This window comes from Pholcus phalangioides, unplaced genomic scaffold (assembly GCF_987345545.1).
Source record: "Pholcus phalangioides strain wild (caught in Gottingen) unplaced genomic scaffold, Ppha-v1.0 ptg000014l_1, whole genome shotgun sequence".
NCBI lineage: Eukaryota > Metazoa > Arthropoda > Arachnida > Araneae > Pholcidae > Pholcus > Pholcus phalangioides.
In genome coordinates, this window is record NW_028301607.1 from 9,229,576 (window position 1) to 9,248,290 (window position 18,715).

Sequence of the window (18,715 nt, forward strand, 5' to 3'; positions counted from 1 at the left end):
CAAACAAATTGCACTTGAGTCTGCTGCCGTTGATAGATATTCAATTTTCTTTAGATTGAAACGAAAGCAATTTATTCTCTTTCCATGATATTCAAAGATAAGAATTTCGAGAAACTCACTCATGAGTTCCCTTCTCCAAAGAAGAAAGTCACCAGGGATTTCGCAAAAGCTACTTTTAAAACCTTCCCAACTCTAAATAACATAATTTCTCCCTCGCAATTTGTATTAATTGCAAAGTATTTCGAATGGTTTGTATCGATTCCTAAAAAAAAAATTCGGAATAAATTCCAAGGAATCCTCATTATCTTATCTTTTTTTTTTTTTTTGTTTCGTATTCTCTGATTGGTCAGGATAAAACATCTTAAGACTTCCGAGGCCCTTTTGGAGAAAATGTTGCGAGGGAATGACAACGGAACGAAATTCTTGGAGTAATTAAGTATGGGAGAAAAGGAGGCAAGAGATTCAAAAGCAATTACATAGTTGGATGCGCACTTCCTCCATCTTATCCTTGGTTCCTCTGGATTCCTGTGATAAGGACGTTGAGAAAGCTCCAGGAGAAAATTTTACCCTCCTCCTTCTCCAAAAAGTACTTTTCGGTCAAAACCTTTTCTCAAATTTTAAAAGCTCGCAGATTAATTTGTTGGAGATGGAGTTTCGGAGAGGGGAGGGGAGAAAAGTGTGTTTTAGTCAAATATTATTTCCATCGTAAAAATTTTCATGACTCTTAACCCCCCCGAGAGGAATGATGATACAATTCTTTGACGACTGATGAGATACAAATTCATGATTAAAGACTAGGAGACTTTCGGAAGGTAAAGTTGGAGGAATGGGATTTTTCTTACTTCGATATATAATACAGTCAAGTTGTTCTAAATATCGTGTTTATTTGAAGAATGGAGTGGCTTTTGGATTGTTTCATCTCTGCAGGGAGTTTGGCGACGTCGGAACTTCATTGAAGCAAACTGCAGTTGTTCGGGATTACTTGAAGATTATTTTAAAGATCGATCGCGCGCCACGAGAGAAATCTCAAAACCCGAGATCCAACGAAGCGAGTGTTGACTCCAATAACAGTGATTGATTTCCAGAGAAATGAAATTTTATTCGAATATTTCTGTGATACAGTATTAATATATATATATATATATATATAGGGGACGTTCAAGTATTACGTCATCATCGATGGGGGGGGGGGTTTCCGATTTGCTGACTTTTGATGACGAATAATGCTTACGTCATCAACCACCCTTTATGAAAATATGAGTTAGGATCCAGAGGGGCGGAGCTGATGACGACATTTTGCTGACAGGGGGGGGGGGGAGAGGGGGTCAAAAATGGCTAAAAATTTGCTTACGTAATACTTGAATGGCCCCATATAGTTGCGCTAACTGTAGTAGTTGCTGGTCTAATAAATGGTTGGGGTATCACAAACAGTCAATGTGCAACCAGTCCATTATTCGTCAAAAATCTACCAAACACCAGAGTCTGCAGCATAGTTTCCCAAACTTTTCGTTCCATTGCCCCATTCTTCAAAAAAAAATTTCTTCTCATCGCCCCCTAACTCAACTCAGCTCATAGGATCCTATAATAACCCTAAGCTTCTACCGCCCCCAGACCTTTCCATCGCCCCCGGCGGAGGCGAAATTGCCCATTTTGGGAAACAGTACTCTACAGTATACAGGGTGCATGGGAGTGTCCCTTCACATCCTGTAATAACTTACGAACCGTTAATCCCAGAAGCATATCTCCAATTAAGAAAAATTATGCAAATAATGTGTGTCTTGTGTGGACCTCAAATATATATACGAGTGTGTGTGTGTGGGAAATAGAACCTATGCGTCATCGGGATCATGAAGCCCACGCATGGTTCGAAATGAGTAAGCGTTTCTGAAGGGTGGTTATGGCTGATTGCACTAAAAATGCCAACCCATGTTCTCCAACGCCTGCTTTCTTAGAAACATGTTGGACAAAAAAATGAAGAGGAATGTGAAATGACAATAAAAAAAAATATTTTGAAGAAATGCAACATTTGAAAATAAACAGAGCATCATGTTATAAGTAGAATGCCACAGCAAACCATGCATGCGGTTCTCCCGATGGCGACCCTGAATAGGCTCTATTTCATTCTTACATAAATTCCATCTTGTGTTTCTTTCTTCAAAAATTATCTTTCGTATACGAAATTGGCGAATTCACGACGGGGCCGGGCACTTCATGAATCGGCCAGTTTCGTTAAATATTGGCCCGGCCAGTTCCCGAATTGGCCGGTGATCCCTGGTCAAAGTCCGATAGCAAAAAACATGATTCGGGATCATCGTCAAGTTGGCATATTTTTTGGTGATAATTATGTCCACGTTATTTATGGCAACCCATTAAAAGGCAGTTATGATGCGGTAATCATTTTTTTTTCAATTCAAATTTTTTCAGAAAAAAATATGTTTATACAATTATTATTATAGTTTCTTCACACTCAAATTTAACTTTTTTTTCTCTCCTCAAATGGAGCTAATCCAATATAGCTGTTATATGTAAACATGTATCACACGTTGGCGATTAACCATGCTTTCTGAAAATGTCTATACATATCTATGCTTATCTGTTCATTTCCATGCCCTTTCTGTGCATATTCGGTCTTTTTGAAAACATTTTCTCTCTTTTCTGTATTTTCCCCCATTTTTTTGCTGTTTATTTTTCTTTTTCTTAATGTAATTTTTGCTTTCGCTTTTATGATTCTTATGTTTTAAACGCAATAAATAAGGGAGGATGCAGAGAAAGAAATTGGGCGGGGAATCACGAGGAGTGGGTCGGAAACTGGTCTCCCAGGAGTGAGGGGCACGTCCAAGTTTTCCCAGCATGGTCCACCTGCTTATAAATCTTCGTTGAGACAAAAACGGCGGACCATGTTCTGGTTAGGAGGGGGGGAATGCGCGTGTACGTGTTGCGGAACTACCATGCTTGTTATAGTGCTGTCATCTGCCACCTATTTTTTGAACTACGAGTGAAGAATAATGATTGAATATTAGTGCAAAGTACTATTTTTTTTCTTCAAAAGAGTGTAATTTTTACAAAACATTAGTAGTTTTAATTATAGTATTGAATGAAAACAGAAAATTTGTTTAAATTTCTGAAGTATATATAACTCGTTGAGATATTTTGTAGACGATTAACCGTCTTACACCAGCATATCGAGCTTTGACCAGGGATCTCTGGCTAATTCTTGAAATGACCGGCCAAAGTCCGAATCATTTCTGCAATTCGGACTTTAGCCAAAACTCTTGGCGAATTCGCGAAGTCGTCGGTCCGGTCACGAATTGGGGAATTCGGGCTTTGGAATTAACATATGTACGTCATTCTTATTACAAAGGGTTGTATAATTGCAAAAAAAAACCTTTTTATTCGATCACTTTATCTTTGAAAACCCAATGAGAAAGTAGTTACCCTGTCTCTTTTGAGCCTAACAGAGAAGTTCTGTTTTCAAGTGCAATATTTGCCGAGATATTTGAATTCTAAATACACAGTGAAAATGAGAGAAAGACCAGGATATTAAACGTAGAATGAGCTATAGTCTTTGTTTGTTTGTGTGCGTGTGGCCACCATATAAATAGAAATACTTAGTTCTAATATGTTTTGGTTCTTTTCATCTACTTCTAATCTGAAAAGTGTTATCGCGTGCACCTTGTGTAAAGTGACTTGCAATTCAATTGACGCTTATCGCTCTGTCTTTCCAGGACATATTCACGAAAATAGGAATTGACTCGACTAGCTGATGGCACTGGCTGATGGCCGACCAGCTGACCCCGGCCACCAGCCGCCGGAGTCACGGATGCTGGCCAACGGGAGCCCCGGCCAACAACAACAACAGACCACCTCCCCGTCGCAACCAGACAAGAACAACAGCAATGACCTGAAAAAAGACACTAAAATTCGGATACAGGAAAATCCGATGTGCTGTCCATCGTCCGCAAAGACGACGGGGGACGTCGAAAAAGCGGCACTGGCTTCAGACCTAAACACAATACAAATCAAGCTTCCGACGGCGGCACCAACGTTGCCGAGGTCCAGGCGTGTTGTGGAGCTGGTCCTGGTTATCGCCCTACTGTTCCTCGTATTTCTATGTATAGTCTTGTTTTACGTCGCTTTCTTCCGGCCATTACCTCAGGGTGAGTTCTGGTTGATAATCTGCACAACATATAGGAGGATTATGAACTAAATCATGTGAAATTACTGAAAAATTATTTGAATCGTTATGAAGGGTCTTCTCAACTCTCAACTTGTTAATGTTCTCTTAAGATATTTTCTTTGAAAACAATTTCACGCGTTCTCATCTAAGATCTATGTTGAACACACACGTTCTGGTTCAGGTCGGTTATAACAATCTCGGTTGTAACAAAATAATGTTAATAAATCTTGCTTATTATAGCGTCAGTAAAAGCGCAATGACCTCGTATATAAAATACATCGCTTTTGCGCCCGTTTTTATAACAGTTAACGTCGTTAGCGGATCACCCGAAAAACGCATTACCGGGTCACTTTTTTACAATTGTGTATTCTTATGTTATTATACTCCTTATAAAGCGTTTCCACTTAAGGAGTTAGCTTTTATGAAAATGTCTTAAAAAGTAGTATTCATAGGAATCACAGAAATCCATAGCCCCCGAAGCAGAATATGCAGAACAATCTGGAGGAGTTTGAAAGAAAAGTGTGTGGAAAGCAAACTGCTATATGGGGATTTTTTTACCGTAGAACATTTCCAAGGGCTTGTTGCAAAACAACGCAAAACCATTCTGCTTTAGGGTTCATAGACACTCTTACAATGTACACGATAAACTCGATGCTTAATTATTGGTGGTTTTTTTGCCATTCGACAAAGCAGGGGCTCTCACGTAATGAAGATCGGTAGATTTTTAGCCAGGGAGCCAAGGGTGAATCTAGTTTTGTATGAGCGTTTGTTCGTACACCATGAATTTACTACTGAGGGGCCAGCCAAATGTGCTCCCTGCTTAGAAGCAAGGCTAGGAGCATGGCCCCCACAAAAGGGGGGGGGGCTGACAATGCTCTAGCCCTTTGGCCCGGGATAGCTCTCATCATTTTTATGTTTTTTCACGCTATAAATTAACTACAGAAGGGGCCCGTGGAAAGTCTGACCGGGAGCTCCGCAAAAGATACAAGTCTAGGGGCCCCGCTCTAGGATATGGGGGCCATGGCTAGGAGAGAGTACATGATCGTTTTAACAGTATCATAGAAACCACGCGCTGTGGTCATAGCCTTGTTGAGGTGTATTTCTGAATAGTCCGATGGTACGTGAAAGCTCACCGAGATAGTGGATGATCCTGGAGTACACAGGACAGAAGTCGTATTGACGTAGATATAAAACGTCGCTCAGCAACGCAGGCCCGTCTTTGTTGTTATACGTAAGTAGGAGGTATGGCTACTTATTTACGCATTTATTCTTAAAAATCATGGTATCACATCTCATTAGGGGCCGTTCAAGTATTACGTCAGTAAATTTTTAGCCATTTTTGACCACCCCCCCCCCATTGTCAGCAAAATTTCGTCATCAGCTCTGCCCCTCTGAATCCTAACGCATACTGGTGGGATAAGAGGAATATACAGGTGGGGGGGGGATAGAGGAGCTCGTGCCCCCCCCCCCACCGACGATCAAAAATTTATTTTTTAATGTAAAAAAATATACTTTTTTGTAAATTTGAAATTTTGGAAGACAATACCTTTACATGTTATTATCAATTTCTGTTAATTTCAATGTTATTTGAAGGCTATGTTAAAGGCTAATTTATCTTTAATAAATTCATTGCGACCCACCCTCTAAGCCATATAATGATAAATCGCATAAAGGCCCTTGGATCAAATATGGCCTTGGGGGTTGTCTGATACGGCCTGCCCTCCTCAAACCTCATTTGGTAAAAATGAACTAAGCGGCACATTTACAGATCGCTTAAGTGTCCCGTGGTATAATTCCAGAACATTAAGCGGCCCGTGGCACATTTTGAGATTACTTAAATGACACGGGACGCAGTTCCAGAACACTTAAACGATCCGAGGAACATTTAGAGATCCCTTGAGTGACATGTGGAACAGTTTTAGAGCACGTAAGCGGCCCCCAGTGCGGTTCTAAATCACTCAAGTTACCCGCGGGACAATCCCAGATTACTTAACTGACCCGTGGCATAATTACGGATCACTTGAGTGATACGTGCCACAGTTCCAGAGCACTTAAGGGACCCGGAAACATTTCCAAAGCACTTAAGCAGCCCGGACACATTTCCAGATCACTCGGATCCGCGAAACATTTAGAGATCACTGAAGTGACTCTGTAGGGCACTTATCAATAGAGGGGGAGGGAATGTCACTTCAAGTGCCCACGAACTATCGAAAGGTTTTTCTCGTTTTTGACGCACCGAGTAAGATGTCATTAAGAATATTTCATATTTTCATAAAGGGTGGTTGATGACGTAAGAATCATCAAACCTCCCCTCCCCCCCTTGTCATCAAAATTCAGCAGATCGGAAACCCCCTCTCCCATCGATGGTGACGTAATACTTGAACGGCTCCTTACCACACTAGGGCTACCTATGCGCTTAAGGCAACTACGTTCAAACGATGACATCTTAATTGTCGAAAAAATGGTTTTATAAATTTATCACACAGGAAAGTATCTCACAGAATCAAGAACTGTTTCATTCTGATGCATTAACGGGACTTAATTAAGTCACTTTACATCAGTCCGCGGTTCTATATCAATCTATTCTTATCTATACAATAAGCAAAAACACAGTCATGACTGATTTAAATCATCCAGATCAAATGGTTTCAAAGGCAAAAACAGTTTTCAAACGCGTTTTTTGTGAAGATTCATTTTTTGTGCGAGTCCGTCACTATGACCACTCGCCACCGCAGCGGCTCTTGCGCTATACTAAGAAACAGTGGCATCGGAGGTGCTCAAGCACCATTTGTATATAATATTTTAGCATTTATTATATTAGCACCTCCCAGAATTTATTAAGTAACCAAAATCTCTTGTATATACACCAAATTGAGCATCCACAGGTCTGAAATACATCCGACGCTTCTACTGAGAAATATTATATTATGCAAGATTATAAGAACACATATTGAGAGAGAGCTCGTTTTTTAAACTATCGCTCGCACAATCACTCACACAATGGATGGCTGCTCCCACTGTGATACGCACTGGACACTGGCATCCCTATATATAGACATTTGCCGCTGTGGTGGTCGAGTGGTTATAGTGACGGACTCGCGATGCGACGATCCGGGTTCGAACCTCACAGTGGTGGTCGGCTGAAGTTTGTTTTCTGTGGTTCCCAACTTCAAGGCGCAAATGCGAGCCGATCTCCCCGTTTAAAGTCTCGCCACAGAGAGCAATAGTCCTACAACAATAAATCATTCAATCATAACACTCCACTCATAGTTAGAAAAACAGATGGCAGCACTACACATAACAAGCGTTACAGAGAAACAAAAAACTTCACGTCAGGTTTCACTACACGTACACGCACATTCCCGCATGTACCGATTCGTTGGGGGTTTGTGTGGGCGGGGTGCATGTGTGGTGTAGCAGTAGTAGGTAGGGCCTCCAAAAAATGGCTCGGGGATCCATGATGTTCTTAAGTCAGACACCTCGTAGGGCAATTTGCGTGTTATGGCGTTGTATTTGTATTAAGAAGCTCACAACTATCCTTGTAATGCGCACGCGCTCCGGGAAAGGACACGCATAGCTGATGTGGGACTAGAAACTTACACTTTTAGATAACAACGCAGATAAGGCAGTTATAGCAGCATACAGTGCCATAACTATTCCAAAAGCAGAGCTTTGCTTTGCAGAATCATATCAAAAAGAAAAAGATTTTAAAAACATAATACAAAATATCTCAACGAGTTATATATACTTCAGAAATTTAAACAAATTTTCTGTTTTCCTTCAATACTATAATTAAAACTACTAATGTTTTGTAAAAATTACACTCTTTTGAAGAAAAAAAAATAGTACTTTTCACTAATATTCAATCATTATTTTTCGCTCGTAGTTCAAAAAATAGGTGGCAGATGACGGCACTATAACAAGCATGGTAGTTCCGCAACACGTACACGCGCATTCCCCCCTCCTAACCAGAACATGGTCCGCCGTTTTTGTCTCAACGAAGATTTATAAGCAGGTGGACCATGCTGGGAAAACTTGGACGTGCCCCTCACTCCTGGGAGACCAGTTTCCGACCCACTCCTCGTGATTCCCCGCCCAATTTCTTTCTCTGCATCCTCCCTTATTTATTGCGTTTAAAACATAAGAATCATAAAAGCGAAAGCAAAAATTACATTAAAAAAAAGAAAAATAAACAGAAAGAAATGGGGGAAAATACAGAAAAGAGAGAAAATGTTTTCAAAAAGACCGAATATGCACAGAAAAGGCATGAAAATGAACTGGTAAGCATAGATATGTATAGATATTTTCAGAAAGCAGGGGCAGACAGAGCGCCAGCTGGTGCGACAATTACATATGTGGAAGAAATTTGTTTTTCCAACACATTCCAACCTGCACCAATTCGTTAGAAGTTGCGCAGAGAATGAGGTGCACATGTGGGGTTTAGTAGTAGTAGTAGTCCCCGCACCGCATTAAGATAGCTGTGAGAGCCGTGTGACACAGAGAGGGACTCGCAATTTACATTTTAATTATTACACTGGTCGCTGATCACAATTTAGTTTGTATTTCTTTCAATAAATTCTGATGATCTTGAACTATTATTTAATTTTTATTACTGCAGTAGTTTTTTAGCATAAGACCAATAAACAAAATTAAAATAATAATAACCTACTGCAGTCAAAATGACCACGGTTTTCCAGCTTCGAGGTGCTAATGCGAGCCGGTCTCCCCATTTGAAAAAGTCTCTCCGAAGAGAGCAGGCAGACCTACAACACGATACTGACATAGCACGAAAATTAAAGCATTTACATCTCTACTTAAGTAAATGGATGACAGATGGCAGCATGAAACAAGCGCAACTCGGCAACATAAATACGTTAGGGCCACAACATACACTCAAACACACACATTCTCCGGCATGTGCCAATTCGTTAGAAATTCCGCAGAGGAATGTGTACGAGGTGCGTGTACGGTTAAAGTAGTAGTAGTAGTAGTAGTCAAAATGATTTTATCGTGGATTTTTGTGGAATTTCGCGATCGTGGGATGGAAGGGAAAAATTTAGATGTAAACAGTGCAAATTAATAAAGAAAAAAACTAGATTCTATAAATTTCTAAGGTTGAACACGTTTGGTTAACGATCACTTTGTTTTACGTGATGAATTAATTCATCGATAAGAGAAGGGGGGGGGAGTAGTGATGTCATGGCCTACTCCGTTTATCGGGTCACTCTGCTTTCGGGGTGATATTCATGCTTTCGTAAGAGTGGCTCCCCCCCTTTACGCGGTTCGACTGTACTAGAATAGGAGCTCATCGAATTGAAGTAATATTTGTCTGTGGCTCCATTGATACCTATCGTTGAAATAAAATGTTTATTACATGTTTGACTTCCCCCCCCCCCACCCCACGACTCGTTCATTTACGCGACCCGTTTGCCGGACGTTTCCTTATTTTCCCGTGATTCCTTACCACTTCCCCGTTTTTCTTACGGTGCTTTCTAAATTTGTAATCTCTACTAGAATCGAGGATGAAGGGGGAACAATTTTTGATTATTTTAATGGCTTTTCCATTGAGTATTTTCATCGTACATACTTGTAGTTTTGTAAAGTATCCTACATTTTAGTTTTTTGCAGAATTGCAATACCACTGCATTATTAGCCAAAAGTAATTTATAAGCAAATAGTATTTGTGACTATTTCGCCGGCAATTCGAAAGATTTTCGGCGAGAATATAAAAGGACATCCCGTATTTTTATACCCATCAAATGTGGTCAACCTGATCGTGATAAAATAACTCAATGTACAGAGTCAAGGACTGTGCATCTGATCATATTTTTCGCCAATACAAGTTTTGAAAACGCTAATCTCGGTTTATATGACAAAATTTCGTAGAATGTTTGATGCCATTATATCAGAGTTAGTTTTTATATAAACATAATATTACGCATCATAATCTGCGTTTATGTAATTTTGTTTATATCTTTTTTTAGGTAATCTTAATGTTTGTCTAACAACAGAATGTGTAAAAACTGGTAAGTGAACATTTGTTTTAATTTTCTATTAAAATTGAATCAGAAATTCGACTTTTAAACAATTCACAAAACTTTTTAACATAAAATTTGCATCTATGGTTCACGCCCCCCCCCCTCATAAAAACGTACTGATTTTTTTCCTCACATAATACTCATAGAATTTCAGCCGCTGTCAAAAAATGACACATGATGGATCATTTCTTTCTAGATAAAAAGAATATTGTGCTTATATAGACAGTACTTTGTATTGAAATGTCACCAAAAGATGTACTTTCCATAACAACTGTTTGCAGGGTATCCTCTAAAAACTTATTCGACGAAGAGGTACTTTTTTGGTAGAGAAATGAAAATTAGTTCGAATTTTTGGCGATACAGTGCACTGTACGAAAGCAAATCACTGGAAATATGCAAATCAGAGTCGTATAAAATGCAGGCCGCACCATTAATAGCTCGTTTCTGAATTTTCTTGTAACTGGTGCAAACATAATGTTTTCATTTTAATGTTGGCATTGGTGGATAAAGCAATAGTATAATTTTTTTTAGCTCAGCTCCGAATCGCTGGCTAAAGCATTACGAACGTTCCGGTGAAACAAGAGTTTGAAGAAAGGTTCAAGTCATATCACCAATGATTTGCTTTCGTGTAGCGTCCTCTACCGACGAAAAATAAACTAAATATTTTCTGTACTAAAGAAAAATCCCCGTGAGAATTAGTTTTCTCGCAAAAACTATTCAAATATACCTTCAATTTCTACGGATTTTTAAACTATTTACGAATTTATAAGACACAAATTTATAAATTAGTAACATTATAATTGCTTAAATTGTTTTGATTTGATCATTTCTCAAAGAAGAAGACGTTCCCGCTAAGTTTTTCAAACACATGATTTTTTTCGTTATCTACATTCTACTCAAATTCTCTCTATGTTAATTACATACTTCAGCAATCAAGAGGAAAAATTAGAAAAAAGAAGCCGTAGAGAGAGACTGGCCGAATTAATAAATGCTAAGGACAAAAAAAAAAAACGTTAATTATAACATACGGTTAAATTCGAAGATCAAGATAAATAAATACCGTTAAAAAGAATTACTGAGGAATGAGGGGAAAAATAAAGGAAATTAACAATAGAAAGGGGAAGAAAAAGTCGTAGAATGAGATGAAAAAGGTAAACTAAAGAAGAATTTGGGATAAAAAGTTGAAGATTAGGTAAGAAAATGAAAAGGAGTTGCAGGATATGATGAAAGAATGACGGTGAGGGAAAAATAAGAAAATCTTGAAAGAAAAAACAACAAAATCTGAAGGGCAAAGAATAAAAAAAAAGAAGGAAAAAGCAAATAAATGACAAGGAAGAAATTGAAAAAAAAAAATGAACGGAAAAAATGAATTTTTTTGGGGGGCATTTAGAAAAAAAATAATTTTGAGGACAGTAAAATCAAAAGAAAGAAAGTTATTAACTCGGGAAAAAAAAATTCAAGAGCGATGGAAAAGTATAATTAATTGTTTAATTATTATTTAATTAGGAATAAGAAGGGAAAATCGTAAAAAAATTAAAATGAAATTGTTTCACGTGAAATATGGCTGTGGTGATTATTACTGAAGGTTTAAATATTATAAGAACTACTGCTTCCCACATCACACTCGAAAGCAGTCCTTAGGAAAGATCTACTGTTGAATGACAGCACAAGTGAGATGACAACCCAGACCAAGGCCGATCAACCCATACCATCCTGCAAAATGTTACCACGTGTGGTCGCGTAAAATGATGTTCATAATGGGCTATGGTCTCTTTACGGTATTCTACCGTGGCCCACGTCTCGTGAGACGATCCAGCTTATATTCCCTTGGGCAACAGAGCGGGGGTCATAGTTGATCTGGAGAGAGAGAGAGAGAGAGAGAGAGGGTCTATTTTTCCGGTTAACACATTCATCGGTTCAAATCTAACCCCAGTTATAAATGTGCATGCTCTGCCATTGACAAGCCTCTTCACTATATGCAACACGTTCCCAAGACAACAGCCTTCAACTTCAGGGAGACAAATAGAACATATTCGAGTGAATTGGCGTGAAAGACTCCTGAAGGGAGAGAACTTAAAAAGTAAAATACGTAGACTGCTCCGCTTCCTGGAGCAACATTCTGAGAATATCTGAGCTACAGCCTCGGAAGCAGAGCGTAACAGAGATCTACTTATGCCAAGAGATCTACTAGATCAAGAAGTGCATCCAGACAAGCCGAGAAGGGACATTGAGCAACTCCAAGGGCAACCCTCCGGTAACCCAGAGCAATATCAGGTAGCAACAGCTTAGTCCTACTAGTGACTGAAGTATATCAGAGACATGGAGAGAATCGTCGATGCGATACATCGATTGGAACAACCCTGCTGCAGGTGGATTCAGTTACACGAAGGTTTCAGCAGCTGTCTGATGCGAAGAGGACTTCAGAAAAGAAACTGCCTCTGCGGGGAATCGAACCCACATCCTCTCACTTGCCACATGAGTGCGCTAGACCACTGCGCTACAATAGCAACTAATATCTTTCCATAGAGCTCGTGCGCGCTGAACGGAACGAACATGGACAGTTAGATCCAACTCCGACCAAAGCTCACAATTACTCACAGATGGCGACTTATCCGAAGATGGTGTTGCCGCTCACCGCTATTGACACGTGCTCTAAGGAAAGAGGTTCGATCAGCATATCATTGAGATTGAAGGCGCACGGGTTACAAAGTTCATCTGTGGCATCATGAGAGTAGTCTGATAAGACAACCTAGCAAGTCCGCCGCATTTTCAACCACAGCATCCTATTTAATTTTTTTTGGCGTAGAATCTGTCGGGTTGGCTCACAAATACCGCACATTGATTGGATGTGGGCCATAGAAATCGCCAACTCTGTGCCCGATCGTTTCTTTTCCGCACAACCTTTCATACTAGCTCGTGCAGCGGAATTTTTTTCCTCTGAATATTCAGAGTGAGGATAGACCACTCGCGTGACTTCACAAGCAGAGTGTAGAGGCCTTCCATCTCTAGGAGATGGTGGTTCGATGCCTTTCTGCCATATTGGTCTGGCGCGCTCAGCCGTCAAGTGAGAGGACATAGGCTCGATCCCCCCCCCACACGCGCATTTGAATTTTATTTCCTGAATTCATTTTCGCATCAACCAGCTTATTCATCACAGAAGTAGTCAAAGGAAATGATCCCGGAAAAGAAAAAAACTAGTCAAATTATACCGATTAGCAAGAATTATTACCGATCGTGAAGATTTATGAGACTCATTCATCTCCATTGTAATTTTCGCGATTATAGATAGTTCTTACACTTGTTCTTTCACTGGATATGTGTATGAACATCCTATGACCACATAACCATGCATTTTATTCAAGCCTCCAGTGATGGAAGGCATTATTCTCTTACATCAATAAACGGTTAGTACAAGATTCCTGGAAAGATTGGATATATTTGGCAGCATTGGAATTCCAACTACATTGCCACGTCTTCAATAGACCGGGATTCGAGTCCCCGTGGGGGCAGAGATGAATTTTGTTCCTTGTAATCATCATCTCCAAAAATATAACTAGTCTTTCGAGGAATCTTGTATTGTTTTGCTGCTTTTTGCAGCTCCTAAGTCTGATATTCATTAATTAATATTTGTGCATTAGGTTATTTTTTCCTTCCTTTCAAGTTTCACACCAAAGAATAAAGTAATTTCATATAACACACACACAAATTAAATGAAATTTTGTTTGATTTACTTTTTTTTGGGAAATTATTATCTCTTTCCATGTAGCATGTTGCGCTTAACGGGCGGCTGGATATTAATTTCCTACCCTATAATTTGCATGATATAAATTACATTCATAAGATTTCCACAGTAACATGATATTATATACCTCCTGACATATAAGAAAAGGATTAAAATATGTGTCAAAGTCTTTTGCCCTATAAAGTGTTAATTAATATATTTCAGTGAATGTAGCAAGACTTTGGACACCAAAACCCAATTGCCGTGTCAATCAGGAATATCCAGAACTAGGAACTAGGCATACATAAAAGCGCAAATAAAGTTACTATTACTGTTTTGGTGTACTTAAAGTTTTCCGAAAACTAAATTCCACAGAGTTTCTTTCCAAACCGCACACAATTTCAGACTTTTGGCAATTTCCCCCGAGAACATTATCGAAAAATCAAAACGAGCGGACAAAAATGGCGAATGCCACGTCCAATATTGGACTCCCTTAATTTAATTTTTTTCTTGTTTTCAAAAACCAATGAAATATTTCATTCATCTCCGAAAGGTATTAAAAATTTTTATTTATGTACGCTATATCGGGGGAAGAAGTGGGGGGAAAAAACGTTGATTCCAATTTATTCGAGGAAGAAATTGGAATGGCACATTCCCCCGTTTATTGCTCCTTAAGATAATAGAATTAAAGGGGGAACGAAAATGGAAAACAATTTCATTTTTTGGTTGAATTTTTACCAAAACCAATTCCCATATATATATACCTGTATATTCCATCTTTCAATCTTTCATGAGAAATGCAATTTATTTGAAACGAAATTTCATTACGGGAACAATTTTATTTTCCGTTTTTGTATGTGGAAACAAAGTTCCGTTAATGGCGAGTACGTATTCCCGAAGAAATTTAGTTTTTTCGCTTTTGCTACACTTAAATGATTCGATTTTTTGATGGGGACTGAGTTATATTCATCATGAGTTAGATCCATGAAGTTCATTATTTATTTCTTCTTGGGTTTGATATTGATCGAATTATTGTTTTGGTTGTATTTTCCCGTTCCTTGGGAATGAAAAATTTATTCATTAAGGTTATTGGAATGCTAAAAAAAAATGGTGATTTCCAAATTGTTTCGCAGATATTTTCGAATCTCTTATTATCGAATGGATTTGATGCGCGATGTTTTTATTCTTTGATTTTGTTTTGGAGATTATTGTTATGGAGATATATCAAAATTTTAGAACTAGTTTCTAAACTTTTCTTGCCCTTGTGGGAAATTTTTTTTGGGTTTGTGGGATTATGATAATTTTATTAAAATTTTTGTTTTTCAATTGTTGTCTGTGAGATTTTTTTCCTGATATTTGAATTTTCAATATGGATATTACTTAGAGTTCTTAGTATTAAGATTTCATTTCGGGTATTCACATGATTTTTTCACAAGTTAATCCAAAGAAATTTTCACGAGACACATTGTGATTGTGATTTCATATATATATTTTTTTAATTTTTCGTTTTTTTTTCAAGATATTTCTGTATTTTCCAGAGATTTTTTTTTAATTTTTTAAAACGTTTTTTTTTCATTTCTTTGAGATTTTGTTTTGTTTCAGGATATTTTGATAATTTTTCAATTTTCAAATGATTTTTTTAATTTTTTTGGTCATTTAAAGATTTTTTATAATGAACTTTTAGGGAATGTTTAGAGTTTTTGAGAAAGTTTTTATGATTTTTAAAGAGTTTTTATGATTCTTAGAGTTTTTATAATCTTTTAAAATAATTTTTATGATTTTTTTAAGGAGTTGAGATTTTTTTTCACATTTTCGTAATTTTTTTCTATCAGATTTTTGCAACTGTATTCGCAAAAAAATTTTAAAAGGTTCATTTTATTATTTTCATCGATAATTTTTATAATTTGTTTCAGAAGACTCGTGATTTTTCTCAATATTATCGGGAATTTTTACGTGAGGATCACGTTATTAAAAAAAAATTGCATGATCTATTTTTCAACCATATTTTCCTTGGTCTTTATTTTTATATGATAATCTATATAATCTATCTCGTCTGGTATTTTTTCATTGCGACTAACATAAATTTCTGACGTTTTGCAATATTTTCATAAATTGAAGAAAATAAACGATAGCTCATGAATATTCTCGTAATATTTGGTATTGTTTCGGGGGATGTCTCTCACAAGCACTCGAGATGGCAAAGCACGAAGCAATCCAAAGGACAACACAGATTTATTTCACAGAACAGCCATATACACGTATCCACAAGGAGAGATTTGACTAAATCTCAGAGATAGCGACTTCTCTCGCATAAAAGAGATCTCGTATTAAAAAAAAACCCAACAAACTGCTTATAGTTTCGCTCTGGCGGCACTTCAAGAAAGGTTCTGGAAAGTTCTCTCATATTCTCGCGAGATCCACTCCTTTCCTTTGGCGTCATGACATCACCAAATCACCGGAGCTGCCGATAAATTCGTCGCGTCTGTCGTCAACTTGGCGAGATTTACAGAGAAATGCGTTAATGACTATTTACAGGTGAAAGATGATAATGCTTACATTATTTTCGTGTTGATATTCATAATCGTTTATTGTAGAATGTTAAACTATACGTGTTTCATGGAACAATCTCTATTAATGATGGACATTAATGATCAATTATTAGACAAAACTGCATCATGATGACCATACCCGATATACACATTATTTCTCTATTAACCACATGGAATCCATCGATCGGTAATATTTTAATTTTGCCTTGTTTGCATAATTTTCTCATAAATCAATTTAAAAGAAGAAGAAAAATTTCAATACATGAACTATAATAAAATCTATCGAAATAAATAAATCGATAATCTGCAGATCCTTCAGATTTTTTCTTCTTTTTTAATATTATTTATGAAATACTTTTCCGGATTCGATTTTCATTATTGTTTTTCTCTGGTTACAAGAAACTCGATAGTGGTATCATTTAAAAAAAAAAAATCGATACTATTTTTTTTAATGTTATTTTGATATTTAATGATATGATGTTTTTAGTTTTTACATTTTGTTTCGCTTTTTTCAGTAAACATTACGCTTTAGAACGATTGATTACACCAATGTTTATTCCCCCCCCCCCCCCTGAACTTTTTCAAGATCGATTGGTGAGCTTAAATTACGCTTTTTTTAAGATAAATTCGATTTACGGCAAGAACTATAAGAAAAATCGATATTTTTTTCTTCCCACAGAATATGAAAATGTGGTTGATTATCGTAACGTGGGCTGAATACTTTCGATTCTTTCGAGAAATATTTTTTTGGTATTTTTATGCGATATAATCGAAATCGTGAATAAAAGTTTTCTCTGCTACACTAGTGATAAAATGCTGTAGCCATGTGTTTCATTTCGAAGATTGAATGTTTTTTGTCAATGTCATTGTGACTTCCTCCCTTTCATGATGTGTAAGTACAGTCAAACCTCGTTAGTGCGCCACCCGGTTAACACGTCACTCCGCTTACCAGATCACTTTTTGGAAGTCCCTATTATCTTCAGGCAGGAAATGGCACAGCTATGGCTTACTCCGTTTAATGAGTCACACTCCGCATATCAAGTCATATTTTTGCTCTTCCCAAGAGTGGCTCATTAACGAGGTTTGACTGTATACGGTGTCACTTAATTTCGTAAATTGTTTAAAAAATTTGTAAAAATTGGAGGAATTTTCATATTTTTTTGGGAATGCGGTATGTTGTTGGGTATTTTGGTACACGAAAAATATTCATTTCAAATTTTTGTCGATGGAGTTTTCTACACGAAAGCCGGACTAAATCGACCTGCATGTTTCTTTTCTGTGTCCGAAATGTTCGTAAACCTTCAGCAGGTGATTTGTGACTGAGGTAAAAACAATTTCACCAATAGTGTTGTATCCACCAATGTCAACATTACAATGAAAGGCTTATGCAATCGCCAGCAACAAAGTAACCTAAAAATTGCGGCCCGACCAACCATGACGATTGTTGTTAAGCCGGATTTTTCCGGGAGTAAAATTTCTGCGCCGTGTGCAGCGTGAAAACGCTGATTGGTTAAAAAGCTGAAATTCAAGTTTTCTGACCAATCAAGCGTTTTCGCGTTGCTCACGGCGCAGATTGACTTTCTTTTATAAAACGTTCCTGTTATTTTTCAACAAAGATTATAAAAAAAAATAATATACGTAACTAACTATAATATGCAATAGAGAAAAAATAATGCGAGTATATTTTTTTTATAGTGATAGATATTAGTAATATATAGGGTGACCATACGTCCTGTATTTCCTGGGACAATCCCGGTTTTCTTGGTTTTTCTGGCTGTCCCGACTTTTTTGCAAAAGCGTCCCGGTTTTTCCATGCCGCCTACTTGGATTTTTATTCTTTATTGAAGTCAAAGATTGAAATTATATTATGATAATTACAACTATAAATAAAAACATTATTCTCCCACATTTGTCTTGTTGAACGTTTTATTTCGTGGAATTCATTTTAATCCACTGCAATTTTCAGTAACTCTTCGTTTCTCACCATTGCAATTTTTCCGCAATTTCAGCTATATTTGGCAACTTTGTACACTTTTGGCGTTGTTCTTGGCGGTAATTGGCAATGTGTCATATTTTCCCTTATTTGGAATTCCAATTTCCCGTATTTCTCGTAATAAAATATGGTCAGCCTAGTAATATATATATAATCAAGTATTTATCCTTGCAATCGTAATCTTAACTGAAAACGTGGATGAAGGTTTTTTCCCATCAAATAAAGTTTCTTATAAAT

The 18,715-nt window shown here is 37.5% G+C and overlaps 1 protein-coding gene across 1 annotated transcript in view; it reads left to right on the plus strand.

Annotated features, from left to right (window-relative positions):
- Positions 1–18,715, plus strand: part of LOC149078101 (neprilysin-1-like) — a 180,612-nt gene that overhangs the window by 116,291 nt on the left and 45,606 nt on the right. Inside the window, exons 2-3 of the mRNA XM_089241696.1 lie at positions 3,726–4,157; positions 10,162–10,203. Of these exons, the coding sequence (XP_089097822.1) occupies positions 3,764–4,157; positions 10,162–10,203 (436 nt within the window). The 5' untranslated portion in view covers positions 3,726–3,763. The remainder of the gene's footprint in view (positions 1–3,725; positions 4,158–10,161; positions 10,204–18,715) is intronic.